We start from the raw sequence: 19,949 nt of genomic DNA, 5'->3' as shown, positions 1-19,949 counted from the left end.
AACCCTAACCCTAACCCTAACCCTAACCCTAACCCTAACCCTAACCCTAACCCTAACCCTAACCCTAACCCTAACCCTAACCCTAACCCTAACCCTAACCCTAACCCTAACCCTAACCCTAACCCTAACCCTAACCCTAACCCTAACCCTAACCCTAACCCTAACCCTAACCCTAACCCTAACCCTAACCCTAACCCTAACCCTAACCCTAACCCTAACCCTAACCCTAACCCTAACCCTAACCCTAACCCTAACCCTAACCCTAACCCTAACCCTAACCCTAACCCTAACCCTAACCCTAACCCTAACCCTAACCCTAACCCTAACCCTAACCCTAACCCTAACCCTAACCCTAACCCTAACCCTAACCCTAACCCTAACCCCTAACCCTAACCCTAACCCTAACCCTAACCCTAACCCTAACCCTAACCCTAACCCTAACCCTAACCCTAACCCTAACCCTAACCCTAACCTAACCCTAACCCTAACCCTAACCCTAACCCTAACCCTAACCCTAACCCTAACCCTAACCCTAACCCTAACCCTAACCCTAACCCAACCCTAACCCTAACCCTAACCCTAACCCTAACCCTAACCCTAACCCTAACCCTAACCCTAACCCTAACCCTAACCCTAACCCTAACCCTAACCCTAACCCTAACCCTAACCCTAACCCTAACCCTAACCCTAACCCTAACCCTAACCCTAACCCTAACCCTAACCCTAACCCTAACCCTAACCCTAACCCTAACCCTAACCCTAACCCTAACCCTAACCCTAACCCTAACCCTAACCCTAACCCTAACCCTAACCCTAACCCTAACCCTAACCCTAACCCTAACCCTAACCCTAACCCTAACCCTAACCCTAACCCTAACCCTAACCCTAACCCTAACCCTAACCCTAACCCTAACCCTAACCCTAACCCTAACCCTAACCCTAACCCTAACCCTAACCCTAACCCTAACCCTAACCCTAACCCTAACCCTAACCCTAACCCTAACCCTAACCCTAACCCTAACCCTAACCCTAACCCTAACCCTAACCCTAACCCTAACCCTAACCCTAACCCTAACCCTAACCCTAACCCTAACCCTAACCCTAACCCTAACCCTAACCCTAACCCTAACCCTAACCCTAACCCTAACCCTAACCCTAACCCTAACCCTAACCCTAACCCTAACCCTAACCCTAACCCTAACCCTAACCCTAACCCTAACCCTAACCCTAACCCTAACCCTAACCCTAACCCTAACCCTAACCCTAACCCTAACCCTAACCCTAACCCTAACCCTAACCCTAACCCTAACCCTAACCCTAACCCTAACCCTAACCCTAACCCTAACCCTAACCCTAACCCTAACCCTAACCCTAACCCTAACCCTAACCCTAACCCTAACCCTAACCCTAACCCTAACCCTAACCCTAACCCTAACCCTAACCCTAACCCTAACCCTAACCCTAACCCTAACCCTAACCCTAACCCTAACCCTAACCCTAACCCTAACCCTAACCCTAACCCTAACCCTAACCCTAACCCTAACCCTAACCCTAACCCTAACCCTAACCCTAACCCTAACCCTAACCCTAACCCTAACCCTAACCCTAACCCTAACCCTAACCCTAACCCTAACCCTAACCCTAACCCTAACCCTAACCCTAACCCTAACCCTAACCCTAACCCTAACCCTAACCCTAACCCTAACCCTAACCCTAACCCTAACCCTAACCCTAACCCTAACCCTAACCCTAACCCTAACCCTAACCCTAACCCTAACCCTAACCCTAACCCTAACCCTAACCCTAACCCTAACCCTAACCCTAACCCTAACCCTAACCCTAACCCTAACCCTAACCCTAACCCTAACCCTAACCCTAACCCTAACCCTAACCCTAACCCTAACCCTAACCCTAACCCTAACCCTAACCCTAACCCTAACCCTAACCCTAACCCTAACCCTAACCCTAACCCTAACCCTAACCCTAACCCTAACCCTAACCCTAACCCTAACCCTAACCCTAACCCTAACCCTAACCCTAACCCTAACCCTAACCCTAACCCTAACCCTAACCCTAACCCTAACCCTAACCCTAACCCTAACCCTAACCCTAACCCTAACCCTAACCCTAACCCTAACCCTAACCCTAACCCTAACCCTAACCCTAACCCTAACCCTAACCCTAACCCTAACCCTAACCCTAACCCTAACCCTAACCCTAACCCTAACCCTAACCCTAACCCTAACCCTAACCCTAACCCTAACCCTAACCCTAACCCTAACCCTAACCCTAACCCTAACCCTAACCCTAACCCTAACCCTAACCCTAACCCTAACCCTAACCCTAACCCTAACCCTAACCCTAACCCTAACCCTAACCCTAACCCTAACCCTAACCCTAACCCTAACCCTAACCCTAACCCTAACCCTAACCCTAACCCTAACCCTAACCCTAACCCTAACCCTAACCCTAACCCTAACCCTAACCCTAACCCTAACCCTAACCCTAACCCTAACCCTAACCCTAACCCTAACCCTAACCCTAACCCTAACCCTAACCCTAACCCTAACCCTAACCCTAACCCTAACCCTAACCCTAACCCTAACCCTAACCCTAACCCTAACCCTAACCCTAACCCTAACCCTAACCCTAACCCTAACCCTAACCCTAACCCTAACCCTAACCCTAACCCTAACCCTAACCCTAACCCTAACCCTAACCCTAACCCTAACCCTAACCCTAACCCTAACCCTAACCCTAACCCTAACCCTAACCCTAACCCTAACCCTAACCCTAACCCTAACCCTAACCCTAACCCTAACCCTAACCCTAACCCTAACCCTAACCCTAACCCTAACCCTAACCCTAACCCTAACCCTAACCCTAACCCTAACCCTAACCCTAACCTAACCCTAACCCTAACCCTAACCCTAACCCTAACCCTAACCCTAACCCTAACCCTAACCCTAACCCTAACCCTAACCCTAACCCTAACCCTAACCCTAACCCTAACCCTAACCCTAACCCTAACCCTAACCCTAACCCTAACCCTAACCCTAACCCTAACCCTAACCCTAACCCTAACCCTAACCCTAACCCTAACCCTAACCCTAACCCTAACCCTAACCCTAACCCTAACCCTAACCCTAACCCTAACCCTAACCCTAACCCTAACCCTAACCCTAACCCTAACCCTAACCCTAACCCTAACCCTAACCCTAACCCTAACCCTAACCCTAACCCTAACCCTAACCCTAACCCTAACCCTAACCCTAACCCTAACCCTAACCCTAACCCTAACCCTAACCCTAACCCTAACCCTAACCCTAACCCTAACCCTAACCCTAACCCTAACCCTAACCCTAACCCTAACCCTAACCCTAACCCTAACCCTAACCCTAACCCTAACCCTAACCCTAACCCTAACCCTAACCCTAACCCTAACCCTAACCCTAACCCTAACCCTAACCCTAACCCTAACCCTAACCCTAACCCTAACCCTAACCCTAACCCTAACCCTAACCCTAACCCTAACCCTAACCCTAACCCTAACCCTAACCCTAACCCTAACCCTAACCCTAACCCTAACCCTAACCCTAACCCTAACCCTAACCCTAACCCTAACCCTAACCCTAACCCTAACCCTAACCCTAACCCTAACCCTAACCCTAACCCTAACCCTAACCCTAACCCTAACCCTAACCCTAACCCTAACCCTAACCCTAACCCTAACCCTAACCCTATCTACCTATCTATATATATATATCTACTGTATCTATCTACCTATATCTATCTACACACACCTTCAGCAGCATGTCACCTGTCTTAGGCCATTAACTGCTAAGTTTACAGGTCCGGTTTTGCAAACCCTCTTGTCGAGTTTCAGATTGTTGGGGACTCTTTGGACCGTTTGGACAGCCATTAGTGTCCACATTTGTCCACCCAGCATGGACATGCAGAGAGTTTAAGGGTTAGTTGTTTTAGGAAGTCCCACCTACGATAATAAAACTGACACAAATAACAGAGTGTCGTCAGGGATCTTTATCAATATGAAAAATGTTTAAATTCTACTGCATGTGATGATGGTCAGTTAGAATGAAACGTATACAGTGGATATAGTTAAAGGCTAAAACCAGAAACAGTCCTTTTTGTTGTCATGACGATGGATGGATTCATGGCGGATCCTTGAGCGTCATTCCTCGCTAGCTTCCTCTTTCCCAGAGTTGTTGGATAGTATAAAATATGATGTGTGCTCTTTTCAGACCGAGCCCCTCCCAACAGCTGCTCTGGATCCAAACAGCGAAACGCCGACAGTCCCGCGAGCAGGCGCTGGAAACGTCCGTCCTGGGTGTGTCTAGTCGTCACTCTCAAAGGTGCGCAGGTAGGTTTTCAGGCTCAGGGTGCTGCTGTAGGTGCGGTTTGTAGAGCGGAACAGGTCCAGGCCGGTCAGGATCTCCACGTCCCGGACTCGGGCCGTGTGGAGCTGGAGCAGGTCTTCGACCCACTGAGACTCGTCCTCCGCATTCTGCAGACACACAAACGGAGGACTCACCGCACCTTCATCGCTCTACTTGATCTTAAACAAATCCATAAAATAATAATACGAAGATGACTTGTTTTATGAGCAAAAGCACAAAACACAAATATATTTAATTGACAATGATCTTATTGATTCATGTTTTATATTCCACTGCTGTTTCTGGCTTTGAGAAAATGTAACAATCTTCATTCAAATAATTTGTAATTTCTAAAATGGTCTTTAAGGAAAACAAACAGAAATGTCAGGTGAGATAACGGGCTGGTGGCCCCTGCTGCTCCCTGTCACACAGGTGACACCTCCCAAGATGTAGAAGAAGGAGGGAGGATAAACACCGGGGGGGGGGGGGGGGGACTTTATCCTGACCTGTCTGCAGGACGCTACGTCTGACTGTCCCTTGACCTTTGAAGCTCTTAAGAGCTCTTTATCTCCTCTTTACTCAGCATTACTTTCCCTGTTTATGAGAGGAGTCGTTTCTGTTGGGCTCCTCCCCTTTATTAAAGTCCACGTTGGGTTCATCGACCACTGAGAGGACACATGATGAAGGTCCAGCTTGAGTTCTGACCTTTGAGAACTTGCTGGTGAATGATTGGAGTACAAACTGCTGCTCTGGCTGTCATGGGGGGGGGGGGGGGGGGGGGGAGTCAGGTTTGGAAAGAATTTGATTGGAAGATGAAAATGAGATTCTTCACAACACCTTTAAAATCTTTCCTCATCAAATGTAGCACAAGCGACAAATGCTGGAGAAACTGTGGACCTGTGGGAGACCAAAGACACGTCTTTTGGGACTGTCCAAAGACACGTCTTTTTGGACTGTCCCATTATTGTTAACTTCTGGAAAAACGTTCAATTTACATTGAGAACAGAATCTAAAATCCATCTTTCCATGGACCCTTTGGTTTTCTTGCTGGACATTTTCCCAGACAGTTTCTCCCAGGATCAAATATTTGTACTCCGTCTCTTGGTAATGACTGCAAGAAACATTATAACAATCTGCTGGATGAAACCTGAACCACCTACAATAGTACAATGGCTACAAAAAATAACACAAGTATACTCTATGGAACGATTGACTGTACTTGTACTGTAATACATGCTACTATGTACTGTACTTGTACTGTAATACATGCTACTGTGTGACTGTACTTGTACTGTAATACATGCTACTATGTACTGTACTTGTACTGTAATACATGCTACTGTGTGACTGTACTTGTACTGTAATACATGCTACTGTGTACTGTACTTGTACTGTAATACATGCTACTGTATACTGTACTTGTACTGTAGTACATGCTACTGTGTGACTGTACTTGTACTGTAATACATGCTACTATGTACTGTACTTGTACTGTAATACATGCTACTGTGTACTGTACTTGTACTGTAATACATGCTACTGTGTGACTGTACTTGTACTGTAATACATGCTACTGTGTGACTGTACTTGTACTGTAATACATGCTACTATGTACTGTACTTGTACTGTAATACATGCTACTGTGTGACTGTACTTGTACTGTAATACATGCTACTGTGTGACTGTACTTGTACTGTAATACATGCTACTATGTACTGTACTTGTACTGTAATACATGCTACTGTGTGACTGTACTTGTACTGTAATACATGCTACTGTGTACTGTACTTGTACTGTAATACATGCTACTGTATACTGTACTTGTACTGTAGTACATGCTACTGTGTGACTGTACTTGTACTGTAATACATGCTACTATGTACTGTACTTGTACTGTAATACATGCTACTGTGTACTGTACTTGTACTGTAATACATGCTACTGTGTGACTGTACTTGTACTGTAATACATGCTACCGTTTGACTGTACTTGTACTGTAATACATGCTACCGTGTGACTGTACTTGTACTGTAATACATGCTACCGTTGACTGTACTTGTACTGTAATACATGCTACTGTGTACTGTACTTGTACTGTAATACATGCTACTGTGTACTGTACTTGTACTGTAATACATGCTACTGTGTGACTGTACTTGTACTGTAATACATGCTACCGTTTGACTGTACTTGTACTGTAATACATGCTACCGTGTGACTGTACTTGTACTGTAATACATGCTACCGTTGACTGTACTTGTACTGTAATACACGCTACTGTTGACTGTACTTGTACTTTAACATTCTATCTGATAAATATATTCATCATCATTGATTATTATATATGATTTATATTAATGCATCATAACTTCTTGACACGGATCAATGTGCTGCAATAAAAAGTTGGATCTTTGGACGGATGGTAAAGAACCAGGACTTCAAATGTGGACCGCCTCCATCTCATCTGCTCCTCTCATTGGCTGGCTGCTCTGACCTGAGTGTGTGCAGGAGCCGAGGCGGCGCTGCCCCCTGCAGGAGACCGGCTGTACTCACATTACAGGCCTCTGTGTTGTCCGGTCTGTGGGGGAGCAGGAAGGAGAAGACTCTGAGGGGCCCCGCACACTCGTCCAGCGCCTGGTTCGGCTCCTGGCAGCTCGTCACCACCGTGTAGAAGTGGGTGGGGATGGGCGGAGCTTCCACGGTGAACCTGGACAAAGGAGGTATTCCTTCAGTGACACAGCTTTGTCTCAGCGAATTGTCCCCACACCAGGGACAGCAACAGGTCCAATGATTTGACATTATAAAATATCAGAAGGACAGAAATATGAATTCTTCTTTACTTTAAATCAGTAGATGTTTCAGCATTGAAAGATGTTTTAGCTTGATTATTGGATAGATTTCATGGTTGTGTGATCGTTTGAATGTTTCTTCTTCTGTGGTTTTATCAGGCGACGTGTATTAATGGCCGCTGGTAAGAGCCTTACTCTCTAATCTTCTCCGTGGAGTCCCGGAGGCCGTCGTAGTTGTAGTCAAAGATGGGACCTGCGAGGACGTTGATACCGTTGTTCTCCTCGGCGTAACGCCTCAGCAGCGCCCCCTGCAGGTAGCGCCACATTCCTACAGACAAACCCAAATGAACGCTGACGTTCAGAACCAACAGGTGCCAGGCCCGGCCTGAACCAGTACCTGGGACCTGTGAGAGAGACTTACTTTTGAAGGCCGGGTACATGGGGACGGTGTTGGTGATGAGCGACGCGTCGCGTCTGGACTCCGGAGACGACGCCATGTCTGCCAACAAAATCCCACAGCAGAGACACCCCGGTGTTATTCCGGCCCCGGGAATACATGGAATGGTTTCCTGGATTCATGGCTCATGAACTCCACCAATACATTAACCCCTCCCCTCAGGTTTACCTGGGAGGAAGAGAAAGCCGTAGGTGAGGTCGTTATTTTGGCTATAGGCGGAGCAGCGCTGACTCTGATCAGGTGACACTCTGGAGTCGACTCGGACACACGGAACGCCAGGAGACACCGCCGGAACAGGAGTCATGTCATCCTGAGGGACGAGAGAGACAGACAGACAGACAGAGAGACAGACAGACAGACAGAGACAGACAGACAGACAGACAGACAGAGACACAGACAGACAGACAGACAGACAGAGACACAGACAGACAGACAGACAGACAGAGAGACAGACAGAGACAGACAGACAGACAGAGACAGACAGAGACAGAGAGACAGACAGACAGAGACACAGACAGACAGACAGACAGAGACAGACAGAGACAGAGAGACAGACAGAGACAGAGAGACAGACAGAGACAGACAGACAGACAGAGACAGAGAGAGACAGACAGAGACAGAGAGACAGACAGAGAGACAGACAGAGACAGACAGACAGACAGAGACACAGACAGAGACAGACAGACAGACAGAGAGACAGACACAGACAGAGACACAGACAGAGACAGACAGACAGAGACAGACAGACAGAGACAGACAGAGACAGAGAGACAGAGACAGAGAGATTCAATCTGCGTTCAAAGGAAAACGAGGGATGAAATGATATTCCGTCGTGTTGACGAGTTCGTCATTCATGATTCTGTCGTGACAGTGTGAGAACGAGAAGGAGACTCAGTGTCCACCAGCACCACGTCCAAGACTCTGGGGGTTCTCTTTGATCAGGGCCTGTCCCTTCAGTCCCAGATAAAGCATATTTCAAGGACTGCGTTCTTTCACCTTCGCAATATTTCAAAGGTCAGGAACTTATAAACCCGAAAAGATGCAGAAAAAGTTATCCATGCTTTGTGACTTCCAGACTGGACTCCTGCAACTCCTTCCTGTCCGGCTGCCAAAAAGGTCTATTAAACATCTCCAGCTGATCCAGAACGCAGCGGCTCGGGTTCTGACCCAGAACGCAGAGGCTCGGGTTCTGACGGGAACCAGACTGAGAGAACACATTTCCCCTGTTCTGGCGTCTCTGCTTCCTGTTAGGGAACGGATTGAATATAAAATCCTTCTACTCACTTTTAAAGCCCTCACCAGCTAGGCCCCTCCTACCTCACAGAGATGATTATCCCACATTGCCCCACTGGAACCCTGCGGTCCCAAAATGCTGGCCTGCTGTTTGTTCCAGACATTTCCGAAATCAGACTGGGGGCGGAGCTTTCAGGTATCAAGCTCCCTGATTGGTTCGTGAGACAGAGACCATCTCTATGTTCAAGAGTAGACTTTCCTTTTTAACAAAGCTGATAGTTAATCAATACAATAATCAATATGCTGTCCTGCTCTCTCTCTCTCTCTCTCAACTCAGCCCGTCGGGCAGATGTCCGTCCACTATGAGTCGTAGGTTCTGTCCAAGGTTTCTGCCTGTTAAAGGGAAGTTTTTCTTGACTCCGTCTCCAAGCTTCTTGTTCTTGTGGGTCTCGTTGGGTTCTGTCTTTCGCTGCTACGCCTGTAAAGTGTCTTGAGGTGACTTCCTGTTCTGATCTGGAGTTACAGGAATAACATTGATTTGTCCCTGTTGTTGCAGTGTGTGTGTGTGTGTGTGTGTGTGTGTGTGTGTGTGTGTGTGTGTGTCTGGGTAGTGTGTGTGTGTGTGTCTGGGTAGTGTGTGTGTGTGTGTGTCTGGGTAGTGTGTGTGTGTGTGTGTCTGGGTAGTGTGTGTGTGTGTGTGTCTGGGTAGTGTGTGTGTGTGTGTGTGTCTGGGTAGTGTTTGTGTGTGTGTGTCTGGGTAGTGTGTGTGTACCTGTCTTGCCAGTGTGTGTGTGTGTGTGTGTGTGTGTGTGTACCTGTCTTGCCAGTGTGTGTGTGTGTGTGTGTAGTGTGTGTGTGTGTGTGTGTACCTGTCTTGCCAGTGTGTGTGTGTGTGTGTGTAGTGTGTGTACCTGTCTTGCCAGTGTGTGTGTGTGTGTGTGTGTGTAGTGTGTGTACCTGTCTTGCCAGTGTGTGTGTGTGTGTGTGTGTGTGTAGTGTGTGTGTGTGTGTACCTGTCTTGCCAGTGTGTGTGTGTGTGTGTGTGTGTACCTGTCTTGCCAGTGTGTGTGTGTGTGTGTGTACCTGTCTTGCCTGTGTGTGTGTGTGTGTGTACCTGTCTTGCCAGTGTGTGTGTGTGTGTGTACCTGTCTTGCCAGTGTGTGTGTGTGTGTGTGTGTGTGTGTGTGTACCTGTCTTGCCAGTGTGTATGCCGTCCACAGGGGCATTGCCAGTTCTTTGCTGTAGCCGCTGATGAACTCCACATGATGAAGCAAACTGTACTGTGTGTCAAACATCACAGCTGGACGTCCAAAGGGGAGGTGTGTAGTGTCTGCACACGCGCACACACACACACGCACACACACACAGATACATTTCCATACCCCATAAACACACGTGTGTAGAAGCGTGACCCGACAGAACCCTACTGTAGCTGTAGAGCCCATCTGTAGCGGGACTGAAGACCTTGAGGATCTCCTCCACTCGGTTCTGGAAGAGCAAACAAGGTTTTTCTGCCCTCTAGTGGAGGAACGTTGACATGCAGCTTTTGTCTGGATCAGAATGCACATTTTGTGGCATCACTGCCCTCCTCTGACCTCATCATCACAGCTGCATCCCAAGTCGTGGGTCGTGGCGGCATCGGATTCGGACACAGGCGAAGGTGGCGACACCTCCTCCGGCATGCTGGGAAGGTGCGGCGGGTCTTTCAGCATATCGTTCAAGCTGCCGCGAGTCCCGTTGTTGGGGGCCGGCTGCAGACCTAACAAGTCTGAGACAGGGACGGGCCGAGTCGTTACACGTGGACTTCAGACCCTGATCTCGTCCTTCTGTCCGCGCATGACATTAAGTCAACATGTGACTGCTTTGAAGTTAGGATGTTCAAGATGGATCATCTCACCACACATCACGTTGTATAATTCGATATTTTCAAATTCTGGAACTCTTTTCTTGAACTTGAAGCTCGGCCCGTGACCCACGAATATGGTCTGCAGGAGGAGAGGGAGACGAGCACGTTGAGCCGGCTGGTCATCACGACAGCAGAACGTTCTCAGAACCGGTCACGACAGCAGAACGTTCTCAGGACCGGTCACGACAGCAGGACGTTCTCAGGACCGGTCACGACAGCAGGACGTTCTCAGGACCGGTCACAACAGCAGAACATTCTCAGGACCGGTCACTACAGCAGAACGTTCTTAGGACCGGTCACTACAGCAGAACGTTCTTAGGACCGGTCACTACAGCAGAACATTCTCAGGACCGGTCACAACAGCAGAACATTCTCAGGACCGGTCACAACAGCAGAACATTCTCAGGACCGGTCACTACAGCAGAACGTTCTCAGAACCGGTCACGACAGCAGAACATTCTCAGAACCGGTCACGACAGCAGAACGTTCTTAGGACCGGTCACGACAGCAGGACGTTCTCAGGACCGGTCACAACAGCAGAACGTTCTCAGGACCGGTCACTACAGCAGAACGTTCTCAGGACCGGTCACGACAGCAGAACGTTCTCAGGACCGGTCACGACAGCAGAACGTTCTCAGGACCGGTCACTACAGCAGAACGTTCTCAGGACCGGTCACGACAGCAGAACGTTCTCAGGACCGGTCACTACAGCAGAACGTTCTTAGGACCGGTCACTACAGCAGAACGTTCTCAGGACCGGTCACTACAGCAGAACGTTCTCAGGACCGGTCACTACAGCAGAACGTTCTCAGGACCGGTCACAACAGCAGAACGTTCTCAGGACCGGTCACTACAGCAGAACGTTCTCAGGACCGGTCACTACAGCAGAACGTTCTCAGAACCGGTCACGACAGCAGAACGTTCTCAGAACCGGTCACTACAGCAGAACGTTCTCAGAACCGGTCACCAACCCTCATGCTGGTGATCTTGTTGTCGAAGCCGTGGTCACCAAAGAATCCACAGCGGGTCCTCAGTTTTTCGGGCATTTTCCTGAAGCAAATACAGCATCAGAACGCCGCTATGGATCATCACCGGACCGCCATGCCACAGCGTACCTGGCGACGTGCCACTTCCTCTCCATCAGCAGGTGCACGTCCTCGATCCTCCGGTTGTTGGCGTAGTGGAGCCTCTTGGGTAAATGCTGCTTCAGGTACGGCTTGAAGTGCTGAGTGGACATTTTGCACTGAAACGAGAAGCGTTTGGGTGAACGAAGGCGGCAGGCGGGGGCAGACGGGGGCAGACGGGGGCAGGCGGGGGCAGACGGGGGCAGGCGGGGGCAGGCGGGGGCAGCAGCAGAGAGGAAATGCGTCCGTCCTCTCCGAAGACCGGAGGAGTTCTGGGCTACTCACCGTGAGGTTCGCCACCACCACCTTTGGGTCGTCTGAAAGAGAACGTGTCAGAATAAAGCTGCAGGTGTTTCAGGCTCAGCCGTGTGGAAGCGGCGGCCCCGTCTTACATGTGCTGGACCTGGGCTCGCGGGCTCGGACCCTGCCCAGCGAGCCGGGGATCAAGGTGATCTCGTCTATGTTGAGCGGGTAGCTGCTGAGGAACTCTGTCCGGTCGCAGTGGGCCTCCTCCATTCCTGCGAGACACAGCGGAGGAGCTTCGTCTTCCACTCAGACCTTCACCTGTGCCAGGGGAACGCCCACCACCAAACATGGTCGTACCGTGGTCGCCGACGACGATGACGTTGATGCAGCGGTGCAGGTGCATCTGCTTCAGGCCGTTCATCAGCTGACCGATGATGTTGTCGATCTCCCTCAGAGGGTTGTCCAGCTGCAAACGGCAAAGGGAGATGAAGATTCCACGATGGGACGACTCACACGAGGGCCGCTCACCTCGCTGCTGAGCGGCCCGAGTCGATGTCCGAAGGTGTCGGGCTGCTCCGAGTGGACGGCGTAGACATACGGCCTGGATGAGGGGACACAAGGATCTGAACCTGAACCAGGACTTCACTCAGCAGAGACACTTCAAACGCGCGTCCAAGATCTAGACGTCTGATAGCATCACTGCTAGCTGGACTAGCTAGAGTCCAGGTCCTGGTGTGGTGACCCACCTTTCATCATCAGGTAGACGCAGCCAGCGCAGGATGGTCAGGATCCTCCTCTCCAGAGGAATGACCCTGAAACCAAACGATGAAGGTGATGGAGAGGAAGGTATCAGAACATTCATCTGCGTTCAGCTGCTTCAGAGTGCGTCGTCGTTGTCATCGCCGTCGTCTTCGTCGTTGTCGTCGTTGTTGTTGTTGTCGTTGTTGTCATCGTCGTCGTTGTCGTCGTCGTTGTCGTTGTCGTTGTCATTGTTGTCATTGTTGTCGTTGTTGTTGTCGTTGTTGTCGTTGTCATTGGTGTCGTCGTCGTTGTCATCGCCGTCGTTGTCATCGCCGTTGTCGTTGTCTTCGTCGTTGTCGTCATCATCGTCGTTGTTGTCGTTGTCGTTTTCGTCGTCGTCATCGTTGGCATCGTCGTTGTCTTCGTCGTTGTTGTCGTTGTCATTGTTGTCGTTGTCGTCGTCTTCGTTGTTGTCGTTGTCATTGTTGTCGTTTTCATCGTCGTCGTCGTTGTCATCGTCGTCGTCTTCGTCGTTGTCATTGTTGTCTTTCGTCATCGTCATCGTTGTTGTCGTTGTCGTTGTTGTTGTTGTCATTGTTGTCATTGTTGTCGTTGTCATTGTTGTTGTCGTCGTTGTCATTGTCATTGTTGTCGTTGTCATTGTTGTCGTCATTGTTGTTGTTGTTGTCGTCGTTGTCATTGTTGTCGTTGTCATTGTTGTTGTTGTTGTCATTGTCATTGTTGTCGTCATTGTTGTTGTTGTTGTCGTTGTTGTCGTCATTGGTGTCGTTGTCATCGTCTTCGTTGTCATTGTTGTCTTTCGTCGTCGTCATCGTTGTCATCGTTGTTGTCGTTGTCGTCGTTGTTGTTGTCATTGTTGTCATTGTCATTGTTGTTGTCGTCGTTGTCATTGTTGTTGTTGTTGTCATTGTCATTGTTGTCATTGTCATTGTTGTCGTCATTGTTGTTGTTGTTGTCGTTGTTGTTGTCGTCGTTGTCATTGTTGTCGTTGTCGTTGTCATTGTTGTTGTCATTGTCATTGTTGTCGTTGTTGTCATCGTCGTCGTCTTCGTCGTTGTTGTTGTTGTCGTTGTCATTGTTGTCATCGCCGTCGTCGTCGTCGTCGTCTTCGTCATTGTTGTTGTTGTTTTCGTCGTTGTCATCGTCGTCGCCGTTGTCGTCGTCGTTGTCGTTGTTGTTTAACATTTAAATGCTAAACATGTGAAACACAAACAGGAAGTTTGGTTCAGCTTCCGCTTTAGAAACAGGAAGTTGTTTTACTTTGATCATTTAATTTTCAATCTGTTCAGATTCACCAACAAAGTATCAGAAGAGAGCAGATGCCTGATCAAATCCCCGCTGAGCTCTCAGCCAATGAGACGCCCCGCTGAGCTCCCAGCCAATGAGGATCATCCTGCAGCACTAACTGAAGTACCAAGGCCAGAAGAAGGTCCCGGCTTTCACTCCCTGTTTCTCTGCCGTGATCCAGATCTGCAGGACAGAAAACAGAGAAATCCCACAATGCATTGCTTCACATAGAATCACACGCAGTTCTAGCATGCGAGGAAGTCCTGCACCTTTTCTGATTCTGTGTTCAAATGAAAACGGAATTTATTTATGATTTATTTATTGAGTAATTCACAGCAGGTGGTAGCGTTTCGGCTAGCAGTTTCCCCCGGCTTCCAGTCTTTGTGCTAAGCTATGCTAAACATACATGTATCAAAAGCATTTGATTTGAGTCTCCTCATCAAAACAAGAGTATTTTTGATGAGTAGTATTTCATTTCAGGGCGGACTTCCCGGCGCTCCGGCGCTCCGGCAGCCCGGCGGTCGGCACTCACCGGCTGCCCGCCCCACCACCGGTGGTTCAGCTTCTCTCTGGTGCGCAGGCTGAAGGTGGCGTTAAACACCGGGTCATGCATGGTGTTACCCACAATGCCGTGGGACTCCGGGTAGAGACCCTGCAGAGACAGACCATCTATCAGAGGTCAAAGGTCAGAGTCTGAACCTGGCTACTGGCGTGTGGCCAGCCCGGGACGGCCAAGGCAACGCCTCGCACCGACTGCTTACTGTGGCCAGGGTGTATAAATTGGGGAAGGTCTTTGATGGGTAGACCGGTCTCATGTAGGGCGTCGACGTTCCGCATGTACCTGAAAGGAAGCAAATCAATATGTTACAGGAACAAACTCCAAAATCAAAAACTAGAATGAGCTCTTCTCAGATTACAAGACAAGATTGACACGTCTGGAACTACTGGACCAGCAGCGAGCCAGACCCTGTCCCTGCCTCTGGGTCGGGCCTTCCACAGACAGGTGCGCTTTCTCTTTCAGGCCTTACGGAGTTTGTGGATGTTGGGGATGACCGCCTTGCCCTTCTTCAGGTAGGAGGCTCTGAAACCGTCCACCGACAGCATGATGAGGGGGGGGCGGATGAACCTGAGCAGAAGGCGGAGCTCAGGTTAGGAACGCAGCACGCTCTGGAGGTCAGTCCCGGGACCAGACTCACCCTGCAGGACATTCAGGACTCTGGATCTCCTCACAGTCTTCCTGAAGCCACGGCGTCTCGCCTCACGTGGAAACAGCAACACGTTACATACATGATCACAGACACGGAGATCAAACAAACACATTCGCTGCCGTGCTCAGCTTGTCCACCAGATGGCGCCAGACCGACCTTCCTTTTCCTGCCTGCCACACCCAACGACACACCTGTTCCTAATCCCCTCACCTGCCCTGCAGGTATTTAAGCAGCTCACCTGTTACCTGGCCTGCGTTCTTTCGGCAGTTTCACACGACCGTTTCCAGGTAACTTCCCGTCTCTTAACGCTTCGCTCTGCTGTGTCATTTCCATAAAGATTGAGTTTAGGGATGGGCGGATAAAGCTTCTTCCTGATTGTGGCCCTCTGGTGGCCAGCTGCGGTATAGCAGCAGCAAACTAAAGCAGTGACGTCACAGCTGTGACTTCATTCTGACATTAAAGTGTCTTTGAAATATCAAGTTACTTATGAGCCGTTAGTTACTTGGAAATCATTTAGATTGATTGATTTCAACTTCAGCGTTTTGGACTGAGGTTTGTGAGAAGTTCTGATCCAGTTCAGTGGAACCACTTTATAGTGGCAACAACCAGGACAACTCTGGATCTGGATCTGGATCTGGATCATGTAGCCTCCAGATTTTCATGAAGAGAACTGATTCTGGAGGACGTCCTCGTGCTGCGGCGTGAAGACGAAGTCCAAATGTTCTTCCTCAGCTCGGAGGACGAATCGTCTCCGACTGCGGCGAGAACGAGGTCAAAGCGTCGACCGAAACGGGAGCGAAGCGAACATCACGGACTACGGCGAGCAGTCGGTAAACGAACGGACTACGGCGAGCAGTCGGTAAACGAACGGACTACGGAGAGCAGTCGGTAAACGAACGCACTACGGCGAGCAGTCGGTAAACGAACGGACTACGGGGAGCAGTCGGTAAACGAACGGACTACGGCGAGCAGTCGGTAAACGAACGGACTACGGCGAGCAGTCGGTAAACGAACGGACTACGGAGAGCAGTCGGTAAACGAACGCACTACGGCGAGCAGTCGGTAAACGAACGGACTACGGGGAGCAGTCGGTAAACGAACGGACTACGGAGAGCAGTCGGTAAACGAACGCACTACGGCGAGCAGTCGGTAAACGAACGGACTACGGGGAGCAGTCGGTAAACGAACGGACTACGGAGAGCAGTCGGTAAACGAACGCACTACGGCGAGCAGTCGGTAAACGAACGGACTACGGCGAGCAGTCGGTAAACGAACGGACTACGGCGAGCAGTCGGTAAACGAATGGACTACGGCGAGCAGTCGGTAAACGAACGCACTACGGCGAGCAGTCGGTAAACGAATGGACTACGGCGGGCAGTCGGTAAACGAACGGACTACGGCGAGCAGTCGGTAAACGAACGGACTACGGCGAGCAGTCTAATCTGTCCCGCTATCGTGTTTTTGTCCGGCCAACACGTCAATTTGTGTGTAAATATGTTGAGTGTTTTTAGTGATGAACTAAAGGAGGAGGAGGAGCACCTGTACCCGTACCCGTACCCGTACCTGTACCCGTACCTGTGCAGAGCGACCTGTAGTTGGAGCAGCAGTCCCCTCTCTCCAGACAGTCCTCCGAGCAGTGGCAGGCGTGGTCCTCGTTCCTGTCCTCCTCACAGCGGTCCGGGGTGCATTCAAAGCCTCCCGCTGAGACAGGACGGAGACAGGACGGAGACAGGACGGAGACACGACGGAGGAGACACGACGGAGACACGACGGAGACACGACGGAGACAGGACGGAGACAGGACGGAGACAGGACGGAGACACGACGGAGGAGACAGGACGGAGACAGGACGGAGACACGATGGAGACACGACGGAGGAGACAGGACGGAGACAGGACGGAGACACGATGGAGACAGGGTGATCAGGCAGAATCAGGCAGCCGGGCCGCTTGCACCGCGGGCCTGGTTTCTATTATGTGGCCTCCATGCTCGTATAATCGTGCGGTTCTGGAGAGCGGCCCGGCGTTGTTCCATAATCTCTTCAAGATGCGGCTTCGCTCTCCTCGCTCTCCTCGCTCTCTCGCTCAGCGAGCGCCCAGATTGCTATCAGATGAGCATTGGGGATTTTGCAACAATAGATTTAGACTCACTTTGTGTCCCGTTAGCCGCCTGAGCACAAAGGCTAGCTGCGTGCGTGTCTGGACCCCGCCCTCGTCACACCCACCTGTTTTCAGACAGTGGTCGTCGAAGTCGGAGCAGCAGCTGTAGTACGTCTTACACAGGTTATCACACCTGCAGCCTGGAGGTTGGGCCTCCTCCAGCTCGAAGCACCGCCCCTTACAGGTGCCGGCTGAGCTGACCCACTCTGAGAAGACTGGGGGGAGGGAAGCGGAATGAGAACTCTTGGATTCTGGTACCGTGAACGCACCTGACCGGACCCGAGTCTCATCCGTCGTTGCTAACTTTGTGTCATCGTGCATAAACTTAAGCAAAGCGACCAATGAACACAAAGGAAAGAAGCGCCGTCGAATGATTGGAACCAACGGTGGCGCCGACGGACCCAGTCTTCAGCAACCCACCTTTCGTGTGCGGCGCCGGGTTGTCTCCGCCCTCTGGAGACCGACTGGCTTGGAAAACATACGCTCTGCTGACATCGGTGCCCCAGAGACCGACCAAAACCACCACCTGCAGGAGAACCCGAACCCACATCAGGACGGTCCCTGAACCACCAAGCACAACAACAACAAGACATCAAAGGCCTTCCTTTGATGTCTAACCCTAGCCCTGCGGCCTCGAACTATCAGAGCTAGAACGGGTCCCTGCACGTTCCCATCACAGACACGCCCACTTTCTCCCAATTGGATGCGTCTCTTACTGAATTTGAATATTTGGGAACGCTCGGTTGAATGAACTCAGAATTGTTTGTTTGTGTTCGGAGGCGATGATGTCACTGTTCAAAAGGACCAATGGCAGCCTCTGGATTCTGCCTTTAATTCGCTGCTATTTTAACCTGTTGTCTTTTTGCAGTGTTGATCGTTTTGAATGATTTCTTATTGATTAGCTCCTGCTGGCTTCATTCTTGATTAGTCGTGTGTTATTGATGATGATGATGATGATGATGAAGAAGCCTTGGCCTACCTTTACCTCCCCCAGGTAAACAAATATGAGCTGCTCCTTCCTCATCCTCATCTTCATCCTCACACACTGGACCCAGCCGGTCCTGCTTTTATAACCCCACATTCACGCGCGTCTGTGGACTTCTGTCCCTCGCGGATCGATACGTCAATTCTGCCCGAGCGCGAGCTCTTTAGGGGGCGAGCCGGAAACGCTTCGGTCCGGACGGCAGCGCTAAAACGACGCGACGCGGCACCGAGCGGCCGAACCGTCACGCGCTACGTACCAAGTTACCGAGCAGCATCTTCCGAACCTTCGGGACCAAAACACCGGGGCCGCCGTCCCGGAGCTCCGCTGCGCGCGACTGGGGATCGATGGAGCAGAGCGCAGGGGTCCAACGCGCGCTCTCGCTCTCTCTCTCGCTCTTTCTGTCTCTCTCTCTCTCTTTCTGCCTCTCTCTCTCTGGGTCTCTCTCTCTCTCTCTCTCTCTCTCTCTCTGGGTCTCTGTCTCTTACTCCGTCTCTCTCTCTCTCTGGGTCTTGAGCCAATAAGCATGAAGTCATGGTGACAGCTGTGTTCTGGTACCAGAGTGCGTCAGGTCGGGGTGAAGCTCTGGAGAGAGAGGCACTCTGGGGGGAGAGGGACTCTGGGGGGAGAGGGACTGGACAATGGTGTCTCTGTCCGAAACGGGTCTCGAGGTTCTACTCAGAGTGAAACACTCACAGCAGCAGTGAGAAGGAAAATAATAATCAAATGATGATCAAATAAATATTTGTGGTACAATTTGTCTGATCGTTTAATGAATTAAAATCACTGAACCTGCGTATTTCCTGTTCAAATATAAGCAGCAGACGAGGTGAGGCGATGGGGAGGGGCCTCACCTCAGATTGCGTCCCCAATGTGATGTTTGTAGTCTTCTATTGCATGTCTCAGTGACTGTTTAGAACGTGTTTAATGAGGCAGACGCTAGCGCTGCCTCTCGACGGAGGCGAGCGTGAGCCCGCGAAATACGCGACTTCAAATCTAGGAAGTCTTTTCACAGAAGCAATGGAGGGCGCAGGTTCTATATCAAAGCTCAACAAATGATTGAAACTGGACATCATAAATAATGTTGGGAGTTATTAGGTTTGCTTCAAAAGATAAGTCACTCTTTTCAAATAACAATTATCTCCATGGAGACAGAGAGACTTTTAAAACTCAGAGAAGATCAGGAGGATTGGTGGACTTCATTTACAAGTAAAGGTGAGACCATGCATGCTGTACAGTACTTTATATATTAGTACACAGTCCACAACAAACATTAAAGTATTCTTTACTTTGACTGCAGACGGGCTCTTTCCCTCTCAGCTGCTGAGCTCTCGAGAGGCTCTTCAAGAGTCAACTAGAAGTGTCCTCAAGACCAAGAGAACCTTGAACTCCAACATCA

At 50.2% G+C, this 19,949-nt stretch overlaps 1 protein-coding gene across 1 annotated transcript; it reads right to left on the bottom strand.

Moving 5' to 3' along the window:
- Positions 1–4,036: 4,036 nt before the first annotated feature.
- LOC137903341 (autotaxin-like) lies at positions 4,037–18,604 on the bottom strand. Its single transcript, XM_068747493.1, has 25 exons — positions 18,548–18,604; positions 17,989–18,094; positions 17,634–17,783; positions 16,985–17,110; positions 15,398–15,458; positions 15,230–15,327; positions 14,963–15,042; positions 14,734–14,853; positions 14,329–14,384; positions 12,899–12,964; positions 12,681–12,753; positions 12,510–12,618; positions 12,299–12,424; positions 12,192–12,223; positions 11,898–12,025; positions 11,754–11,832; positions 10,774–10,861; positions 10,472–10,644; positions 10,304–10,364; positions 10,067–10,206; positions 7,812–7,953; positions 7,608–7,685; positions 7,382–7,514; positions 6,951–7,104; positions 4,037–4,525 (listed from the first exon to the last, which is right to left on the bottom strand). The coding sequence occupies exons 1-25, from the start codon at positions 18,602–18,604 to the stop codon at positions 4,355–4,357; spliced, it is 2,607 nt and encodes an 868-aa protein (XP_068603594.1). The 3' UTR covers positions 4,037–4,354.
- Between the last annotated feature and the right edge of the window lie 1,345 nt (positions 18,605–19,949).

Source organism: Brachionichthys hirsutus, chromosome 13 (genome assembly GCF_040956055.1).
Source record: "Brachionichthys hirsutus isolate HB-005 chromosome 13, CSIRO-AGI_Bhir_v1, whole genome shotgun sequence".
Taxonomy (NCBI): domain Eukaryota; kingdom Metazoa; phylum Chordata; class Actinopteri; order Lophiiformes; family Brachionichthyidae; genus Brachionichthys; species Brachionichthys hirsutus.
This window is presented reverse-complemented; position numbering and strand designations above follow the sequence as displayed.